The sequence below is a fragment of the Onychomys torridus genome, chromosome 19, assembly GCF_903995425.1.
Source record: "Onychomys torridus chromosome 19, mOncTor1.1, whole genome shotgun sequence".
Taxonomy (NCBI): domain Eukaryota; kingdom Metazoa; phylum Chordata; class Mammalia; order Rodentia; family Cricetidae; genus Onychomys; species Onychomys torridus.
Window position 1 is genome coordinate 36,932,165 of NC_050461.1, and position 19,707 is coordinate 36,951,871.

General features: G+C 41.0%; 1 protein-coding gene across 1 annotated transcript in view; it reads right to left on the reverse strand.

Moving 5' to 3' along the window:
- Txlnb (taxilin beta) overlaps positions 1–19,435 on the reverse strand; it is a 35,314-nt gene extending 15,879 nt beyond the window's left edge. The window contains exons 1-3 of the mRNA XM_036169264.1: positions 19,003–19,435; positions 11,762–11,853; positions 6,294–6,464 (exon numbers count right to left, since the gene is read on the reverse strand). Coding sequence (XP_036025157.1) covers positions 6,294–6,464; positions 11,762–11,853; positions 19,003–19,435 — 696 coding nt within the window. The remainder of the gene's footprint in view (positions 1–6,293; positions 6,465–11,761; positions 11,854–19,002) is intronic.
- Positions 19,436–19,707: the final 272 nt, after the last annotated feature.

Below are 19,707 nucleotides of genomic sequence, written 5' to 3' on the forward strand. Positions count from 1 at the left end.
ATGTGATCAAAACAAAAACTGATCTGGAAAAATATATGCTCTGGAAGTATTTTAATTGATCACTCATTCCCATCTTTCCTACATAATATCAACACATTGCCTAACTTGTTGGCCACCAGAATTATAATTTCATCATACTGTGGCTTCTCAGAGATATTATAAAAGATACTTCCTAAAGACTATTTGAGATAATCTTTATCTTTGTATACCAATTCTTACTACATGTATCACTAAAAGTGATTGAAGCTATCAGTTCAAGAGTAACTGAACATACCTGCCAGAGTGATTGCCACCTCCTTGCTCCTGACATACTTACAAGTCCCCAAATTATGAATTATTGAACTACAGACCAGGGTCTTAATTTCATTTTCATTTATGAAGATTCCATGTGTGAGTAGAAAAAAAAAAAAAAAAAACTATGTCACGCTCTTGAGAAAGTTTGAGATTTTTGCAGATCTTAGCAACATGTGTCAAACCACTCAGTTGTGGCTCATGAAATGGCAGCTTGAAGTTTGTACTACAGAATCTCCCCCTCTCCCCTTGAAGAGGAGGAAGAGCACAAGGTCTTGTAAGGTAGTCCAGACTGTCTTTGAACTTGTGACCCTCCTGCCCCATCCTCCCAAATAACAACAATCCTAGCTATGTTGCTATTTCACCTAGGCAAAAAATAATGTCACTAAATGTCATGAAATTGAGTCCATTGATAAATAATTTGCTATGACTTGGACAATGTCTGAGATAATTTTCCAAATTAATCAAGTATATGTGCAAAGTGGAAATGACTAAGACAAGCAAGACTGAGAGACAAAAGCTGAAAACAGCTTTACAAGCAGCAGCGTGTGTCTTAAAACTGATGCCATGCCTGGCACATAATTCATAGGTATTCAGTAAATGTTTATTTAATGATTAATACATTACTAACTTGTGTACAGACACTTGAGTGGCTTGGGCGGGATGATTTCTATAGTCCTTTCCACATTAAAATTCTTTGATATTCTATTAACAAATACCACTTATTTCTTTACCAAAATCATGTACCCTAAGCCACCTACCCACATTGTACTAGAAAGTTCTCTTTCAGTATGGTTTCAGGCTTGAATTTACTCCTTTAAGTGCTTGTAGGTGTTGCTAAAACAAGTACCTGGCCCAGACCTTCACTGGCCTTTTTCTAAACTATCCTAAATTGTTAAGGCTTGTATTTGTGTTTCACTCACCGACGAAAAACAAACTTTTTGAGGAATATAAGTTAAAATGTATGGCGGTAGAGAACCCTGACTACATATTCTTTTTCCATGCCCTCCCAAGCTCCTAAAGCATGAGCTTTTCAGCCAGGTACTGAGGCTACCCTACTGGCTTGGACAAAGAAGGCCATGACAAGTTTAGTCTTCTACAAATACCATCTGTGGACTCCGGAGGCCAATTGGCACTTGATGTAATATAATTTAAGTTTCTCACCCTTTTCCCCTTTAAACAGATTTTAGCTTGTAGGAAGACTTGGAAACAGAATGAGATGTGTTAAACTTCCCTAGAACATCTACCATCTTGCAGATAAGAACAAGAGTGTGAAATTCTGGGAAACTGTATAACCACTGAAAGATGAGAGGAAAGCTCCAAGAAAAGAGTTGGAGAGGGAGGAAAACCTGAGTTCTGTGGAGAAAATTCTCCGATCTCCGCGATCTCCGAACAACATTGACCTACACTTCTGCAGGATGGGCTCTAAGGAAAAAATTGAACGGACGTTTGGACTGCTGTCCAAGAGACAAAAGTTTATAGTTAAAGCTCACCATAGTAACCAAATTAAAAATCATCAATATTTTTCAGAAGAGTATACTTAAGGTTTAGATATGTACTGTACACTCCAAAAGCTTGTGTCTTGAAGATATGTCCCTCAGACAACTGGATTTTGAGAGGTGATTCTACCGTGATGGTGCTAATTTCATCAGTGAGTTAACCCACAGCTGCCTTTGTAGCTGAATCAGTTGTTCAGAAGTGGGGCTTAGTTGGAAGAAGTAGGCTCCTGGTGCATGCTTTTGATGGCTCTATCTTGTCTCTAGAACCCTTTTCTGTGTCTTTCTGCTTCCTTGCCACCTTAAGGTGAACAACTTGATGTTCTTCATCATGATCCAGAAACAAGCATCAAGTGACCATGGACTGAAATCTCTGAACCTGTAAGCCAAGTTAACCTTCTCTTGTAAGTTTATTTCATTTTCGGTAAGGCGTTTTGATAGCATTGGAAGGTCAAATAACATCATAATAGGATCTAGGGTCTCCACATTGTCATACCATCTAGGATATTGTTGGCAATGACCTGTCATATGAAAACCCTACCCCCAAATTGGCACAGTATCAAAAGAAAGACAGTAAGCAAATAAACATCTTGTTCTACAATGGCCCAGATGGGAAAATAACAGGAAAGAATTTTTTAAAAAAATGGGCTTTATAATTCTGTTCAGTGATGTAAAGGAAAATATTATCCCAATGAATTAGGAACAGGAAGTCTCAGACAAGAAAAACAATCTATTAAACAAGCAGGAGTCCTGGAATTTAAAACTCTGTAATTAGACATTAAAAAAATCACTCTGTGGACCCAGAGCATAAGAGAGATAACAAAGAAATAACTATGAAATGGTCTGATCAGAAGATTGAGGACGGCATGAAGAGAGCTAAGACACACTCACAAGGTTAATATGCAACAATTTGCCTCGCGGGAGAGGGGAAAGAGGAGAGCATGAATTAACAAGTACATTTGAAGAAATAACGCTTGAAAAATTCCAAGTTTGGTTACAAAAATACAAATACATAAAGCTCAGCAAATATTAAATGAAATATTTGTAAAGAAAACCTTTAGAGATTGGAGAGATGCCTCAGTGGTTAAGAGCACTGGCTGCTCTTGTAGAGATGTTGGGTTTAGTTCCCAATACCCACAGGGCAGTTCACAAGCATCTGTAATCCCAGCTTCAGGGGATCCATCACCCTTTACTAACCTATGTAGGTACCACACACTTACATACATGAGGGGAAACACTCATAGCATTTTTCAAAATTAAAAATAAAGAAAACCATCAGTAGATATGAAGATTTTAAAAGTAAAAAAAAAAAAATCACTAGAAAGACTTTGAAAATAGCCCTAGAAAAATGACGTGTCATATGAGGAGAAGGAGCCCAGGTTACTGCTGTCATCAGAATTATGGAGGTCAGAATAAAATGGAAGATCCATAAACAGATCCCATCATCAGACAATATCAATATCCAATAATTACAGGTCTCAATTGGAAGATGGGAATAATGAATAGCTAAAAGACATCTTAAAGATAAAGGATGACTAAGAGAATGGATTGCCAACTAAGCTGGAATCCAACAGACTCTAATGGGGAGCTCTTTAGGCTGAGAGGAAATGGTGCCATACAGGGCGTTCAAGTTTTAGGCCAAATAAAAAAGACATCAGGGCTGGGCGGTGGTGGTGCACACCTATAATTCCAGGACTTGGGAGGTAGAAGCAGGTGGATCTCTGTGAGTTCTCGGCCAGCCTAGTCTACAGAGCTAGTCCAGGACAGGCTCCAAAGCTACAGAGAAACCCTTTCTTGAAAAAACAAACAACAAACAAACAAACAAACAAACAAACAAAAAAAAGGCATCAGGAAAGTCCAGTATCTGGGAAAAAATAAAAGGCAGTTTTCCTTTTCATTTTTCAAGGAATACAGATGATAGTAAAGACAAAAAAACCCCAAACCAACCATTTTTTTGAATGTGAATTGTCATCTCATGGGCTTTATAAGTTCATATAATTGTTTGCTTAGAAAATTCTAGCTTAAAGATAGAAATAATTACTTAGCTTTAGTGTTTTTACATATATGATGTGCTATAACATTAACTCTAGATAGACTAGGCATTTAACTAAAAATGTTGATTGCAACCATAGATTAAACCACTGTAAATATGCTGGGCGGTGGTGGCACACGCCTTTAATCCCAGCACTCTGGTGGCAGAGGCAGGCGGATCTCTGTGAGTTTGAGGCCAGCCTGGTCTACAAAGCGAGATCTAGGAAAGATGCAAAACTACACAGAGAAACCCTGTCTTGGAAAAAACCAAACCCAAACAAAACAAAACAAAACAAAAACAAAACCACTGTAAATAATGTAAAGAGGTATAAGTTTAAAATCTGGGAGATAAATTAAAAATATAATTTAAAGAATCTTCAAATTGGAAGGTACAAAAAAATAGAGGAGCAGAAGACAGAGAGAGAGAGAGGTATCCGTCATTTATGTGTTAATGGACTGGCATCCCAGTTAAAGACAGATACTGTGCATATGAAAAGAATCAATATACAGTTTTATCATGTCTTTATGAGCTGTATTTTGTAGACCCACATAGGAAATGAGTAGATGAAAAGAGATGCACTGTGCAAACAAGCAAACAAAAAAAAGTAAGAAAAATTAAGGACTTGTATCGATGTCAAATAAAGTTAAATATCAAGATAAAGATCATTACCCGAAGAGATACTCATCATGATAAAACAACCAGTTATTCACAAAGACAGAAGGTGAATGTGAATAAAACTAACATCAATGCTTCAAGAAACAAAAACTGATGTATTTGAAAGAAGTAAACCATTCCACAATTAATACTGGGATTGAACTGACAGTTCCAAAGCTAGTTATTGCTTATGGAATACCTCATACACTGGTTTTTCATCCAAAGGGAGTATACATGATAGGCTCTACAAATTAAATACGCCTCAGCCCATGGTAAATAATCAAAGATAGATTAGTATTTTGGATTTGAATACTTGTTTTGACACCTCCAATATTCGTGGCTTTAAATGACTAATTAGAGTTTCCTTGCCAGTAGAGATCCGAACTCTCAGGCCATTGTGCAAACCTAATGACAGAACATGCAAAGTCCTAAAGGGTCAAAGCCACACTCTTCTCCCCTGGCATCTTTTCAGTGACACATTCCCCACCCCATCTGGTTTAATTTCCATTTCTTCCCTGTGTGACCTTGTAGAAAGAGCGGAGTCTTTTGTAAACACAAAATACTACCCCCTGAGTTGAAGATGACACTCCCATCTCCAGGTCCCCATCTAACCTGGACTTCTGGTTGTTCCTAGTACAATCGTTCAAAGTCCAGATGCCATCCTCTGGGACTTGCAATGTGAGGATCACAGTTCATAGAACTGGCTTAGCATTTCCCAAACATGACAGGATAATTGAGCAATGAGGAACCACACTATCTTTTCCTGCTCGCCAAAGTAGTTAATGATTTTAATGTTTGTTGTTGTTGTTTTTAAGTATCTCCTTGTAAACACATACAGTAATAACTTCCTTGCGGGAATATTGTCTGATTAATTACTGTGTGTCTCCAGCTTTGGAATCTACCACTGGAAAGGGGACTATAGATGCACATAGACTTATTTGGAAGAACCCTACATCTTACTTTTGAATGGAGCTGGTAATCAAATTAAATAAACTGCTAGGGACCCATGCTGTAACTAATGAAACCCATGCAGACATAATGAACTGATCAGTCTGTTATTTTTTTAATTGGGTAATTAAGTCTTAAAGAGCTCTTTGGTGTTTTTTAAAGTAGCTTCTTAGACAATTATTGACATTTTGGCTCTCCACCTTCCTTTAGCATGTCAATTAGCTTTGTGTCTGCCATGTCATGTAGAATTCATTGAATCAAAATATAAAACACTGACTTTTTACAAATTTTTAAAGAGAAAACTAAGGGATGGAGAGATGGTTCAGGGGTTGAGCACTGGTGCTCTCCCAGAGGACCTGGGTTCAATTCCCAGCACCCACACGGCAGAGCACCACTGACTGTCATGCTAGTTCCTGTGTCGCCTTCTGGCTTCCTCAGGCACCAGACACGCATGTGACACACAGACGAACATACATGCTGGAAAAATACCCAAACACATAAAGTAAAAATAAAAGGAATTAAGTAGTAAATGAAGGACTATCTAAACAATCAGTCAAAACAAACACAAAACCTCAACCCAGCAAGCAAGAAAGAGGCATGACATTTATTTTACTGTGGGCCTGCATGGCTGTCTTGTGTAGGTACCTTGCACATGAAGTCTCATTTAGTTTTCCCCTTCCAACCGTACAATCAGACGGTGGGGGAACATTCATGGAGATTAAAAACTTGGAGATCACAAATGAGCAAGTAGCACCACTGGTATTTTACTTCCCTGCTCTCTGGTTGTAACTCATGCTTTCTCCAGGTAGCAGAGGCCTGTGTCTCTGCAGCCCGCTGAGAAAGGTGTCATTCCAAGGCAGGGTGCCACCTACCTTCAGTGTCTTGTTGTGCCTCTGCAGCTCCCGGCACAGACTCTCAAGTTTGCTCCGAGCCAGGATGGCTCGGTTGTGTTCACTCTGCAGCTGGTCCTTCTCTCTCTGGGTCTGTGCCTGCTGCTTCTGCAGGAGTCTTAGTTTCTTTTGCTCCGTGCGATGCTCATCCAGCTAGACGTGGGGGTGTAAGCAGCGAAGAAATCACAGGAATGTCTCTGAGGCTCACAAAAAAAGAAGCTAAGCCAAAATACTTTCTGTATGGTTGTTTGGAACTATTTTCATCATTATCTGCCTCTCTGGCAGCTCATGATAACTGCCACTCCGGTATCATGTGCAGATATAGTTTGTAGAGCATAACATATATATGTATATATGATTTTTACATAACTATTACTTCTATTAGCCTCTTCTTTGACTTTTTTTTAAATGTCATACAATGTTTTCTTTGTTTCTGTCTAATGATGTCATCTAGTGCTATCCAAAAAAGAAAGGTAGGCTCGAGAATCTGGGAACCGCTAGAGTTTATGGCAGCATCTTGTGTGCAGACCATGGCCAACAATTTGTTTGCTTGGCTCACATGTCATTCTTGTAACTCTGTCTGAAAATAAGCTAACAGTGAGACTTTTAAAAATAGGAAAGAGAAAAACGGCCCCCTGGTAAACAGAAGATGGATTTGTCTTACTTATAATTTGGGGCTTTAGATGTGTATACTCTGGGTATGAGAAAGCATAATACCCATACACAAAAGCCTTGATGGTGAATTGCTTTTTTACCAAAGCATTGGAAATAGCCACAGCACAACAGTGGCATAAAAGACAAATATTTATAACATTCCCTGCTGCCCATCTCTGTCCCTGACCTCTCTGTGCTTACAATAAAGACATCATGACCCTTGTTTCTGGCAACCCAGATGCACTTTATTCTCATACTGTCCATGTTGGGATGCTAAAATATGAGTATAGGATTGCCAGATATGATACCAGATACTTGAGTAAATAGAAATTTCACATATTAAGGAATAATTTTAGTATCAGTATATATTCCAAATATTGGATGGGCCATATTTTTACCAAAAAATATTCACTATCTAAAATGTAAAGTTAATTGGATCTTTTGTCTTTATTTGCTAAATCTGGTAACATTATCATAAGATCTTAGTTCTAATGGAAGAAGCATGGGAAACAGCCTCCAGAAGCCACTAGAGAGAGACCAGTAGACCAATGTCAGTCTGAACATCAGTGGGGCCACAGGCAAGCAGCAGACTTTGGTCTGGAATTGTTCACTCTACTGAACTTGGTTTCTCCAGTGCCTGGCTGTTGCCTAAGCCAGGATGGAGCTGGTTCTATTAATAACCATATTGGCTAAGAGCAAAGAAAATCTTTGGGGAGCCAGTGGGTGCTTCTAGATGGCAGGTGTTCCTGGTGCCTCACAGAGCCTGATGGAAATGGATATATTCCACAAGGACCTTGACCACATCTCAGTCTCCCTGTTTTAAAAGTCCTTTTGTTTTTCCCCTGAACTGTTTGAAGATTGTCACACTTTCTTCAATTCCTCACTGGTTTTACTCCTTTTCTTTTACCGTGTTGAATAACTATTAAAAACCCTCTTCAGATTAAGGCAAGAATACGCACACTTGATATTCTAAGTTTATACCCACGTGCAATTTCTACTTTTTAGAAATTAACATTGGCAAGAGCGAGCCATGTTACTAGAAATAATGACTGGCATTAACATCCTTCTTGAAAAGCCAGTGAGCCTGCATTAAGCATTTCTCATGCTGAACTCTTACATTTTTGAAATATAGTGATTAGACAAGGTAAAATGTCCCATGATTATAGCAAGAGTTTTCTTCCTTGATATTGATGTATTGTTGTTGCCATTGTAGACTAGACTTTACTTTTGAAGAGTAAGCCATATATCAAAACTTTTCAGGTTCATCACTGTTGACAAAATGGGACATATTTTTCTATTGTGCAAAATCCTCCATATTTGGGGCCCACCAACCTGGGCCTCTCTCTCTATTGTGTGGCAGTAGCATACCTAATTGTAACACGTAGAAATATCTCCAGGCAGAGACACCTAGTGCTCCTTGGTGAACAAGACTGCAGCTTTCTTTGTGTGTCCTGAAGCAAATATATACTTTGTGTGCTTTATAGGTTGGAAGACAGATGATTTATTCTTTGCCACATTTAATCTTTGAATGTGTTATAAGATTGTGCACATTAAAATGTTAGCCAGATCTATTTTCCTTGGCTTTAAAATGAAAGACTCCGAGCTTCTTGCACTTTTTTAGTGTCTGGATGATTTTGTTTTCAAATGGGTCCGACTTCTGTGCTTGTGTATGAATGCAAGGGTTTTAAGGAATGAAAGCAAGAGTATTACAACCAAGTCAACCTCAGCCCAGAGATGGCTGTGAGGTTCAACGGTTCATGCAGGCACAGTTCTGGAAATTTGTAACAGCTATGTAAGATTTTATCTGATTCTTGTTCTTTCTTCTTTGCTAAGTTAAAAAAAATAAAATAAAAGCACAGTTAGTGCCAATGGCTAAATTAGAATTGTATTAATGATTCGTCTTCAGTATATAGAAGTTGAGAAAATTTCCAGAAAATATTTTCCTAGGGCTATTTCTTAATGCAGTCATGAAGTATCCTTACTTATTAATGAACATGTCCTTATTTATTGATGAACACAATGGCAGATGGCATTACAGGCCTCAGGCTCTGTAAGCATGAGTGAGCTAGAGTGGCAGTTCGAATTAAAGAATTGGAGTTGACAATTTATTCCATACTAACCATTGTATTTCAGACATTTTCTATGGAATATCCTAACCAATGAGCAAGGAAATAGGCTTTTATCTCCAAGTAAATAATTATTTTTTTTCTTCCCTGGAAAGGAAATGTAGTTGGTCTTTTGGGTCAGTTTTCAAGAATAATCTTTTAGGTCTTAAGTTTGTTATAGGGGATAAGACAAATAAGGCTTGAACTGGCTTATTTATCTCTGTTGGGGTAATTGTCTGGTTATAACGGTGAGTAGGGAATTTCCTGGGACCAGCATGAAGAGCCCTGGCTCTTGGAGAAATCTCCCTCAGACTGGAGTTCTCCAGTGTACTGTTGTGGCAGTGTAGCACTGTAAGACGGTGTCAGGTGCCAGTCAAGGATACTTCCTAGTCATGCCAAGTATAGCATATGGTGCTAGAAAATGAATAATAATAGCCTTGGTGTATAGTAGTTTAGTGGAAGGGATGATGGACAGACAGCACAGAAAATACTGGGAAAAAAATATGATTAAGTGAGAGTCATGTGGTGTACAAGAGAGAATGGGGCCCAGATTTTGGGAAAAAGATCTTTGACTTCCAACTTATGTTACGCTAATTTAAATTGCTAATAGCCAATGTTAAATTGCTTTGTAATTTTCTACCCTTCCTTTGGCAGGCAACATGGGCATAAAACTGAAAAACAAAGAAAGCTTCATCCTAGTTGATCCAGTAATCCTATTCCTAGAATTTTTTCCTAAACTCATACTGGAGAAGGAACAAAGCTATAAATGATGGCATTCTCTGCGGCGGTGTTCTCTGAAGTGGGAGGACGCTGTCTCCCAGATGAGTGAATCAGCACATAGAGTCGCTTAATGGAATATGATACAGTTTTAACAAAAGGTGCTTATGCAGACTGAACTACACAGGCAGGAAAATGCCACATGAACCCCCCCCCAAAAAAAAAAGAAAGAAAGAAAGAAAGAAAAAGAAAGAGAAAAGAAAGAAACATCAACTTGTCTTTGCCGTATGGCAGGAGCGACTCCATTGCTGGCTGCATCCTCTGGAGAGGAGCAGGCACAAAGCAGAACTTGTGTTTTAGATGATGGTTTGGAGACAATGTTTTGTGCCTTTGGAACTCTCACGTCATCACGATGTGGTTTGCATGATTAAAAATAACTAAAAGCTGCCAGGCGGTGGTGGCGCACGCCTTTGATCCCAACACTCGGGAGGCAGAGGCAGGCAGATCTCTGTGAGTTCGAGGCCAGCCTGGTCTATAGAGCGAGATCCAGGAAAGGCTCCAAAGCTGCACAGAGAAACCCTGACTTGAAAAAAAAAAAAAAAAAAAAAAAAAACCAACCAAACAAAAACCCTAAAAGCTAAGCAATCAGCTGAGCACTCGGGGTTTCAGAATTGTGCTGTGTTGATGACATCACAATTCAGCATACCAGGGTGTGTCAAGACAGAAGGGAGGAAGGGACATGTAGGGATTACAGGGCTAGAGTCACTGAAAAACAAACCATCAACAGGCATGGAGTTTGTGGGCCTGATGCTTACTCAGTTTGGGAAGCTGTCATAAAAACGTAATTTAGACAGTGACATTAGGCCCAAGGCCTCCTGGGGTGGGGCGAGCACACTGCTAGCAGAGGCCCCCAAGTGGAGCATCCTTAGCTGTGAAATACATCTTCCCAGGGAGGGAGGTGGTTCCACTCCTGCCGGGAGGAAGTTCTGTGGTGTGTAGAGCCTCATTTACCTGTTGCTACTTCTCTGGAGGAGACAAGTCAGTGGCTTTCTTAAAGAGTATGCACACACACACACACACACACACACACACACACACACACACACACACAGAGGGGGGGGGGGGAGGGAGGGAGGGAGTTAGAAAGCAGCTTGCTATCTCGTTTCTGGGGGTAAAGGAAGGAGTGATGCACAGAGCTCAGATGTTTCTGTTCCCATTGCCTTTTCCTGCTCTTCTTATCCCAGCCGGTCGGGCTTCCTTGGTACCAGAGCACTGTCCTCACCAAGCCCTTCCCTTTTCTCCACTGGCCAATCACAGCACAGAAGAGGAGACCATGGCCTTCGGGAGTTCTTGGATGGTTTCAAGCAGCTTCCCTTGTTCCCAGGACCCTAAGTATGGAGAGTGAGGCTGTCCGTGGAGGACGCAGAGCTGGGCACGAAGCAACCCCAGAGATGAGTTTGTCATTGTAGGGAAGGAGAAGAATGGGGACCAAAGAAGAGAACTGAAAAACTGGCTCAGGCCAGACAAGAAAGTGCCGTGAACTGTGGGATGGCATTGACTCCACTCTGAAGTTTTCTTGTAGCCCTTGAGAACCGTGAGTGTAGAAGCTGAATGAAAATTTATTATTCATTCATCTTAATAGAGACAGGCTTTTTTTTTTTAACTTTAAAGTTGACAAGAACTTTAAAATGTCCCTAGATTTAAATTATCTGTGCTCCTCTTTCTTGCTCCCCGCCCCAAACTATGCACATAACTGAACACAGAGACCATTACCTTCTTTTTCCTTTTTCGTTACATCTCGGGATTTCTTTTTCCTGAAAAATACTTTCCTTCTAGAATCCTGTGAATCTCGTTTTGGCTTGTTTATGACAACTAGCTGTGTTCTATAATGAAGTCCATGACTAGCTTCCATCTCCTCTTAGAAATAATTAGAGCTGGGAGTTTCTGACAGAAAGAACCGATCAAAGATCTTACCAACTCAGCGTACTTCTTGAATAAAAAATCAAGCTTTTCTTCAGCTGTTGGCAGCTTGTTCAGGTTCTGCATTAGCAAGTTAGCTTCTTTGCCTGGAAAAAAAAAATTTTAAGTCAGTGTTGAGCTTGTAGGAGAGTGATAGTGCTATTCCCGACTGATCACTTGTAAATTAGGACCACCCTCTTGCAAATTAGGACCAATCTCAGCCAAACCACTAACTTCCCTGAGCCTCCCATACGATTTTCTCTCCCTATAAGAAAGGATGACCCCTGCCTTTCAGAGTGGGGTGTCATTCATGTGGTGCAGGGTCAAATTCATGGTAGAATTTCAATAAATGTTTGCTAAAACAGTAGTCCCCAAGCTTTCCATCAGTCCCCCCTGTGTATCCTGAATATTTTAATGGTAAGTGTGTCGCAGCACTGACTTTATGAAATGATAAATTACCCATTTCCTGTGTCAACTAATAAAAAAGAAACAGAACAGCCCATCAGAATTCACTATGAGCAAGAAACCACCAGTGTCGGTACATGATGTTGCCAAGCAGAGCCAGCTTATCCTGTATTGTCTTGATACTTCCTTTTGAACCAATCCTCTGCTCTTAGCCAAGCCTATTCATCAAGCTTGGGTGAGAATAACTAATCATATTGCCTACCAGAGAATAAAAACCAGTACATAAGAGAAAAAGATCCAAACCCCTCAGAGATGTTCCACAGGTGTGCGTGTGTGTGTGTGTGTGTGTGTGTGTGTGTGTGTGTGTGTGTGTGTGTTTTCCATGACTTTGGGCTCAGCCTTCCCATGCAACCATTTCTTCTATCCAGACCTTAATCTCTGCTAGAAGCTTATTTCTTTTTCTCCCCAGCTGGACATCAAGCTGTATTCTAAAACTCATATGTTCCTGATTATTTAACAGAGAGATTTAGACTCCCCCTGTCTTTTTCCTTCTGTCTCCTTTAGTTTTGAGTCTCTGTGGTGCTGGTTAGCCATCTGGTCAGTGTCAGGAGGGATGTCTGGGATGCTTGGGCCCACATTTACTACTGATTACATTTTTGCAAGCCATCCTGTCGAGGTGGAGGATTTCCCCCTTCCTCTCCTACCTGTGACAGCCACTCGGTCTACTCACAGGAAGGAGGTCAGGTCAGTGAGCCCATGTTTCCTGTTACAAACGAGCTGAACAATGTGAACAACTCTGCAACCTTTTCCCTAAGAACTGACATTTCCCCTGGGCTAGAATACTTGCTTTCATCCTGGAGAAGCAGATCTGTCAGGAATTAGGATTGCCTTCAAAAAGCAGGGCAGGGGACATGCATATATACAATTACATTCATTGTTAACTCACGACTCAATTCTAGTCAACACATAAATATTCTTATTTGTGAAATATGGCAAGCCTACATGGGAATACAAAATCTTAGGTCTAGAAGGATCTTCAAAGATATCCAGGCTAGTCAATTCAATTTTCTAGATGAAATATCCAAGGCCCAGAGAACACCAACCACACATGATTCCTGCTGGCATTGCAAAGACTTTACTCCAAGGTGACTTGCTCTAAGATCTCACTTGGGTGATAGAGAAGCCTAGTGAAACAAAGGGGAATGTCTTTAGAAGAAAATGGCTTCCTTCCTAATGTTTGGTCTGTCTTGGTCCAGTGAGTCAGTTCAGCTCTGAGGCTGGCCTAAGACAGGAGAGAAGGTGGCCGTGAGTGGGGCTCTACCCTGCTCTTCAAAGCCCTTGCACAGTGTGCTGCCCTTGGCAGCTGATAACCACGATGCTTGCCTCTTCTGGGCATGTACTTCCAGCTGCTCCTCTGGCAGTTTGGGTGATCTGTACTGGCCAGACCATCCTTTCACCCTTGACTGCAGAGCCAGAAACGTAGGTTAGAATTTCTCTCCTGGGTCATTTTTACCTGTTAAAGGCAAGGAAGCGTTCTGTTCCTCAGGTTAGGGCCGGGGCCTAGCATAGTGTTTGGTCCACGACAAATGCTTTGTCACACTAATAATACAGTGAGATAAAGCCAGCTTGCAGACACAGGTATCAGGCAAATCAAATGACAATGTGTTGGGTAAGTAGATGAAGGTAAACATTTACCCTCACCTGGAGATTCAGTGTGTGGGAAGCCTTCTCGTGTTGAGCATGAACATATGAGGCCATTGCGTGTCTTACTGGAAAGGCAGACATGAGTGACTCCAGTGTTTTCTTCTTCTCAAATGGTTTCTCTGTTGTATTTTCTGTAGCTAACAGGGCATTTTGCTGTTCCTGTTGTATAATCTTCATGTTAACTGAGATCTCATTCTGCTCTAGTAGTTTCCCATTTTTTATAGATGTTTATCTATTGTTCCAGTGTATCAATACACCTTCAAAAATTGTTCCCAGCTTCAAAAGAAAATTCAAGACACTATCGAGAGGTGTATTGAAATGCATCAGAGACATTAGGTGCTAAACCTACATGTGTTCTGGGGGGCTAGGGTGCTCTGTGGGGCACTCATGGAGGAGAGGAACAGACAGAAATGGACTCACTCTCCAAGAGAACCGTTACTGCATCTTCATGAAAACAGAGCTATGTGCTGGCATATTAGCCATAAGAGGAGAACCTGGCTCTACTCCAGAACATTTTATCAGGTGGGCATCATCTGCCTTCTCCCGGATGGACCATTCTGAAGGAGGACTCATTTCTCCCTGTAAGAGCTGAGGGAGGCATGTGGTGGGCATATGATTACCACAATGCACAGCGCTTTTATTGGGACGCTGTGTGAAGCTGAAGTACCCATAGAACAGGACAATTCTGCAGCACTTGGCTGTGGCCACTGGTGCAGTTGTATTGCAGGACGAAGGAGGCTATTTTTACATCAAAGACATTTTCAAAATCGGCTTTTGTCCAGCATTTGGGAAAGAAATTAAAAATCTTAACTTTTAGACAATTGAAACAGCTGTAGAAATGTGAACCAGGATTTTTCTCCAGTACAGTGATGCTTGCTTTTACTAAATGTCAGTTTCTTGCAGAGATCCAATGTATCCCTAAACTTGGGCTTTTTCTCTCCCAAAGGGTTTCTTTTTATTTTATTTTTGGTGGAGGGGGTAAAATTTGTTCTGTGTACTTGTTTGTACAATTCTGTGTTTTCTTCTTCTTCTCCATGTATTGTGGAAGAGTGTGTCCTCTTTCAAATGCTACACCCAGAGTCACATTTTAATGTTAATTTTTGTTCTCCTAGTCATACAACTGAACATCAGTAAGTGTTAAACAAAGCATTTTTGAACAGTAATGGGTACCTTTTCAGGGAAGTTCACATCTAACTAGGAGACCTAAGTTTTAGAACCCATACTTCCATCAACAAGTTGAACCACTTTGTAGCCTCAGTTTCCCTGACTATCAAATTAAATTACTGAGTTGACTAAATGGCTTGGGAATCCAGTCTTTAAGGTTTGGTGTCTCCACGAGTGAAATGTCCTTAACCACTTGCAGCCTGGTACAAACAGCAATGAAGGAGAAAGGACAACATTGGTGGGTCACATGTTTTGTCATCCTGGGATTTTGAGTGTTGATCTACATTTCGCTCTTACCCTCGCTGTCTCCTCTCACAGTCCCAGCATATGATTATTTCCCTTGGTTTTAAGACCACAGTCAGTTTTGACAGGTCTACCCGGCCTGTGTTTTCTAGTCACAGCATCTTCCCATATTGACATTTTGTGCCTCTGGAATTTTAGTGACCGCAGTATAGTTGTGTTTGGAACTTCAGCCTTTCACTCACTTAGACAATAGACCTGGGTTTCTCATGAGGTCCGCTGGTGATGTATTTACACTACTAGTAATCATGAAAAAAAAATTCTGAAAGAGAAGGTGTTAACATGGACACTGTCTCCTGTGCTCAGCAGAGAGAACAAATCGCTTTGCTCGAGACTTGTCTTGAGCCTGACTCTTGTTTCTCTAACACCTGTCTCTACTCAATTCTGATCCAAGTTTCAGTTTCTCTGGGAACCTGCTCATCTATCTCTGAGTCCCACCAATTCCTCTTCTCCTTGAGTTCCATTGGTCTCTCATCCTTTCTTCAAGAATGTTTAGAATTTATGTCAAAACTATGGGTTAGTTTCCTTTTGTATAAATCAACCAGAAATGGATTAGACTGTAGTGGGTAGCCATCCCAGCCTTGGCCTGGAAGTTCCAAGCCCCAATGAGGCTTCTGTAATGGTCACGCCCTAGACGCTGGAGGTAGACCGAGCAGAGTTCTCCAGAGAACACTGCCGGACTGCGCCATACCTTTGCCAGAGTCCAGGGTCCCAGAGCCAAGAGAAACCTCTCCTCTCGATCCTGGGTCTTCAGCGTCCTCCCTCAGCCCCACCTTGTGGGAATGACCATTACAGAAGCCTCAATGGGGCTTGGAACTTCCAGGCCAAAGCTAGGATGGCTACCCACTACATTAGACCATCTGGGGTGTGTGTGTGTGTGTGTGTGTGTGTGTGTGTGTGTGTGTGTGTGTGTGTGTGTGTTTGAGTGTTCTAAGGAAGATGAGGAGAAGTGAATGGGTGTCTGAAGATGTTACAGAGTTAACTGTCTTTCTTATGGGTTTCTCAGTGTATGTATTGAAACTTACCTGTAGTCAGGTAGGTGAAATATCCCACAACAAACCCGCTTCTCTGGCATATTTAGGATTTTTATTCAGAGAAAAGGCAGCCCTCTGCAGTGACAGGGATGCCTCTTATAAAAAGGCAGTTACAAGTATCTACTTTGGTAAATGGCAGATGCAGGCAGAGCCTTACCTGTCAACCTCCTTCTGCCCAAGGAAGCTCTTTCACTAGGAAGAAGCCTGCAGCCCAGACTTTATTACCTCTAAGGGAAGAAACAGTTTCTGAAGCTGGAGCACCCTTTCTTCCACAACCTGCTTTCTGCTGAATTGTCATAGTGCCTTTGGCTGGCTTTATGTACACCAGTTCTGAATCTCTGTGTATGGCAGAGTTTTGACCAGTTCCGAATTTGATTTAAACACACAGTGATGTTTGTAGACAATATTGCAGCACCATGTAATTAACAAGTAGCCAAGACATTTCCTAAAGCCGCTTGGAGGCAGCTAAGTTGGAAGTGGCGGGTTTATGTGTAGGCTTGCCCAAAAATGTTGTTGTAACTGTGAGTGGAGCTGAGACCGTACTGTGTGTAGAAGAATGTGTTAATGATATAGAGTGGGAGAGCATAGAAAGGCCACCAGCCCACATAGGCTGAGAGTTGGCCTCTGATGCACAAACAGGAAGTCTAGCCAAACACATTGGACTGGCAGGGGAAAAAAAAGGAGTGTAATTTTTTTCCTCATTCTGAGAAACTGTCCTAATTATTGGATAGATGTAAGTATTATACAGATTTATAAAATCATTCATGGGAGAGAATGTAGACACTCTAATTGGCTGCCTTTGGTTTCCCCTAATTTTCTTCACAGTTTGTCCCTAGTAACAGCCAATACACAGAAATCCCTATAGAAACGGTTTAGGAATGATATACACAATGGTTCAGAGACATTCTGGGTCCTTAATGGGATAGTGCCAAGAGGCACATCCGAGATGATTTGATTGGAGAAGTGAAAAAATTGTTCTTTAACACAGAAGAATGTTATAATGACTCCCAGTGTTTTAGAATGATTCAGCCTTGCATTTTGGGAGTGTGAAAATGTATTAAATGTTGTTGTGACCTTTATGTTGGGGGCGGTCAGGTGTGTTACTGAAAGGTATCATTTAACCCTTTCGTCAATCCCTTTCATAATGAGTTTTATGCACCCAATGGTGCCCTACTCTAGTGTAGACTGCTTGGGTTTACACATAGAAATCTGTTGCTGGAGTGTGTGGAGTGTGGATGGTGTTCTGACGCGGTGCCCTTGGTGTTTCATTCCACACACTGTACAAATGAGCGAGGTGTGGGTTCTTCCCTTGAGCACTTAGCCATCTAGCATGGAGGTGGAGAAAAGGGAGGCAGGAGAAAGGTGATGCTAACAGAGTCTTACATAGGAAGTCATCTTTGACATGAGTTTCCAGTGCAGTCACTAGTGGGGATGGACTGAGGGAGTTTACTAGGCAGAGTAATATTTTTTCAGCCATTGCTACAAAATCAGCATTTTTCCCTTTCATTCACAGTTATTGGTGCTACTAACCCCCCATGCTCTTCAAAAACATTTTCTCCTCTGCTTGTTTTTGCTCTATAATGGTTCATGTGTTAGCTTTTTTCTCTGTACTGAGAGACCTTTAACCAAAGGGATTGTCTCTTTTTGTGCTCCCAGCATAGTGCATCATAACCAGGCATTAACAAATAGTCATGAGACCAGTGAGTGGATGAGCACAGGTATGTGTCTTCTGTCTTTCTTGAGAGATGTAACCATATTTTTGAGATCTGTTCTTAACCGAAAATATTTTATAATAAGTGGCCTAACTGACAATCATTTTATCAATGAACCATCCCTGTTTATTATATTTTGCTTATTCCTAGGTTTTCTTTGAGTTTCCCATTTCCATTTCCATTATTTATTCATCCTTATAGCAAATATCCACTGAGCCTTTAATTTGTCAGCTCTTATCTTCTACCACAGGCATCCAGTGATGTTCAAAACACATACGCACATTGTTCTTTAGATTGAAAAAAATTCAACTGGTAGTTAGATACATTAACCAAATACTCTCCCCCCAAATGTGTAATTCGAAATGCTGGTTAGTACTATGAAAATGCAGACCCAAAGAAGTTACCACTTTAGAATTGGGCTAAGAGATTGCCCTTTGGTTATGACCAAATGGTAAGTAGGAGTTTTATGCTCCAGAGGCTGGAAGGGTGGCTGGGCATAGTGGGCAGCGGTTTCCAGGTAGAGTGTGCACAGGCCTTTGGAGAAGAGAACATGGAAGTTCAGAGAACCAACATGGAAGGTGAGAATGACCTCAGTAGGAGTGGGATCAGGGGTAGAAGGGTGAAGAAAGATGCCGGGGGAACACTGGGAAATGACATCATGCTTAAACTGGTTAGGCTTAGATCGGTTTAAGGGGCTAAAAAATGTCTTAAGGATTCTGATGTTCTCTCTAAGAGCAGTGAGGAGCCCTGGGAGTAGAGCAGATAGGCATCGTGTTAAAACCTTTCCTTTAGTTTTATTTAAAGAAGGGGCTAAGGACAAATACAGCTCCCAAAGAAGGCTACTATATTAATTCAAATGCATTAGATATGGCTTTCAGTGAAGTTGAACACATGGGGTAATTAAGAGAAAAGTCATATATTAGAACATAATACTTGCCTAATCCTTTTAGGATCTTCTTCTCCAGCTTTTGCTCTTTATTGCTGACAGGCTCTTTGGCTGCGGCTGGCTCTTCAGAAGCAGTGGGTTCTCTGTCTGTCTCTTCAATGGTTTCCTCACAATCTCCATCCTCATTGTCCGGCGCCTCCGTGTTTTCAGGCTTCTCCTTTGTTTCAGTGGTACCCTCGGTTCCCGAGGGACTGGCAGCAGACCCATACATGCTTATGATGTCTTCCAGTTGCCGGTTCAACTCTTCAGAGATGTCGTGGGTTCCCTTCTCAGGGTGTACACTTGTCTCCTGCTCTGGTGCTCCAAGTGAGGTGGAGGGCGACTGGCCATCTTGCTTTCCTAGGCCGTTGTGATTGAGTGATGAGCTGTCCCCGGGAGATTTTGGCTGTTCAGCTGAGGGCTGTCTAGGGTGATTAGTCTCCATATGAGAGTGGTGTCTAGTGGGAAGCACAGTTAAGTTTTATGTATTGAACCCACTTACAGATTAACGATAAAGATATCTCTCAGATAGGTACCAACTAATTTTGGCTTCTATTGTAGAAAAAAATAAACTTTCATATACTGCTGACACTAAAAATCAAGTCATGTTACTGTTGTATTTTGAGTGTAATCTTCACATTTTAGTAGTGTCTTTTATTGCTGAAATCATTTGAGTTAACTCATGGTATTGTTTTTTATGAACATATTTGTCAATTT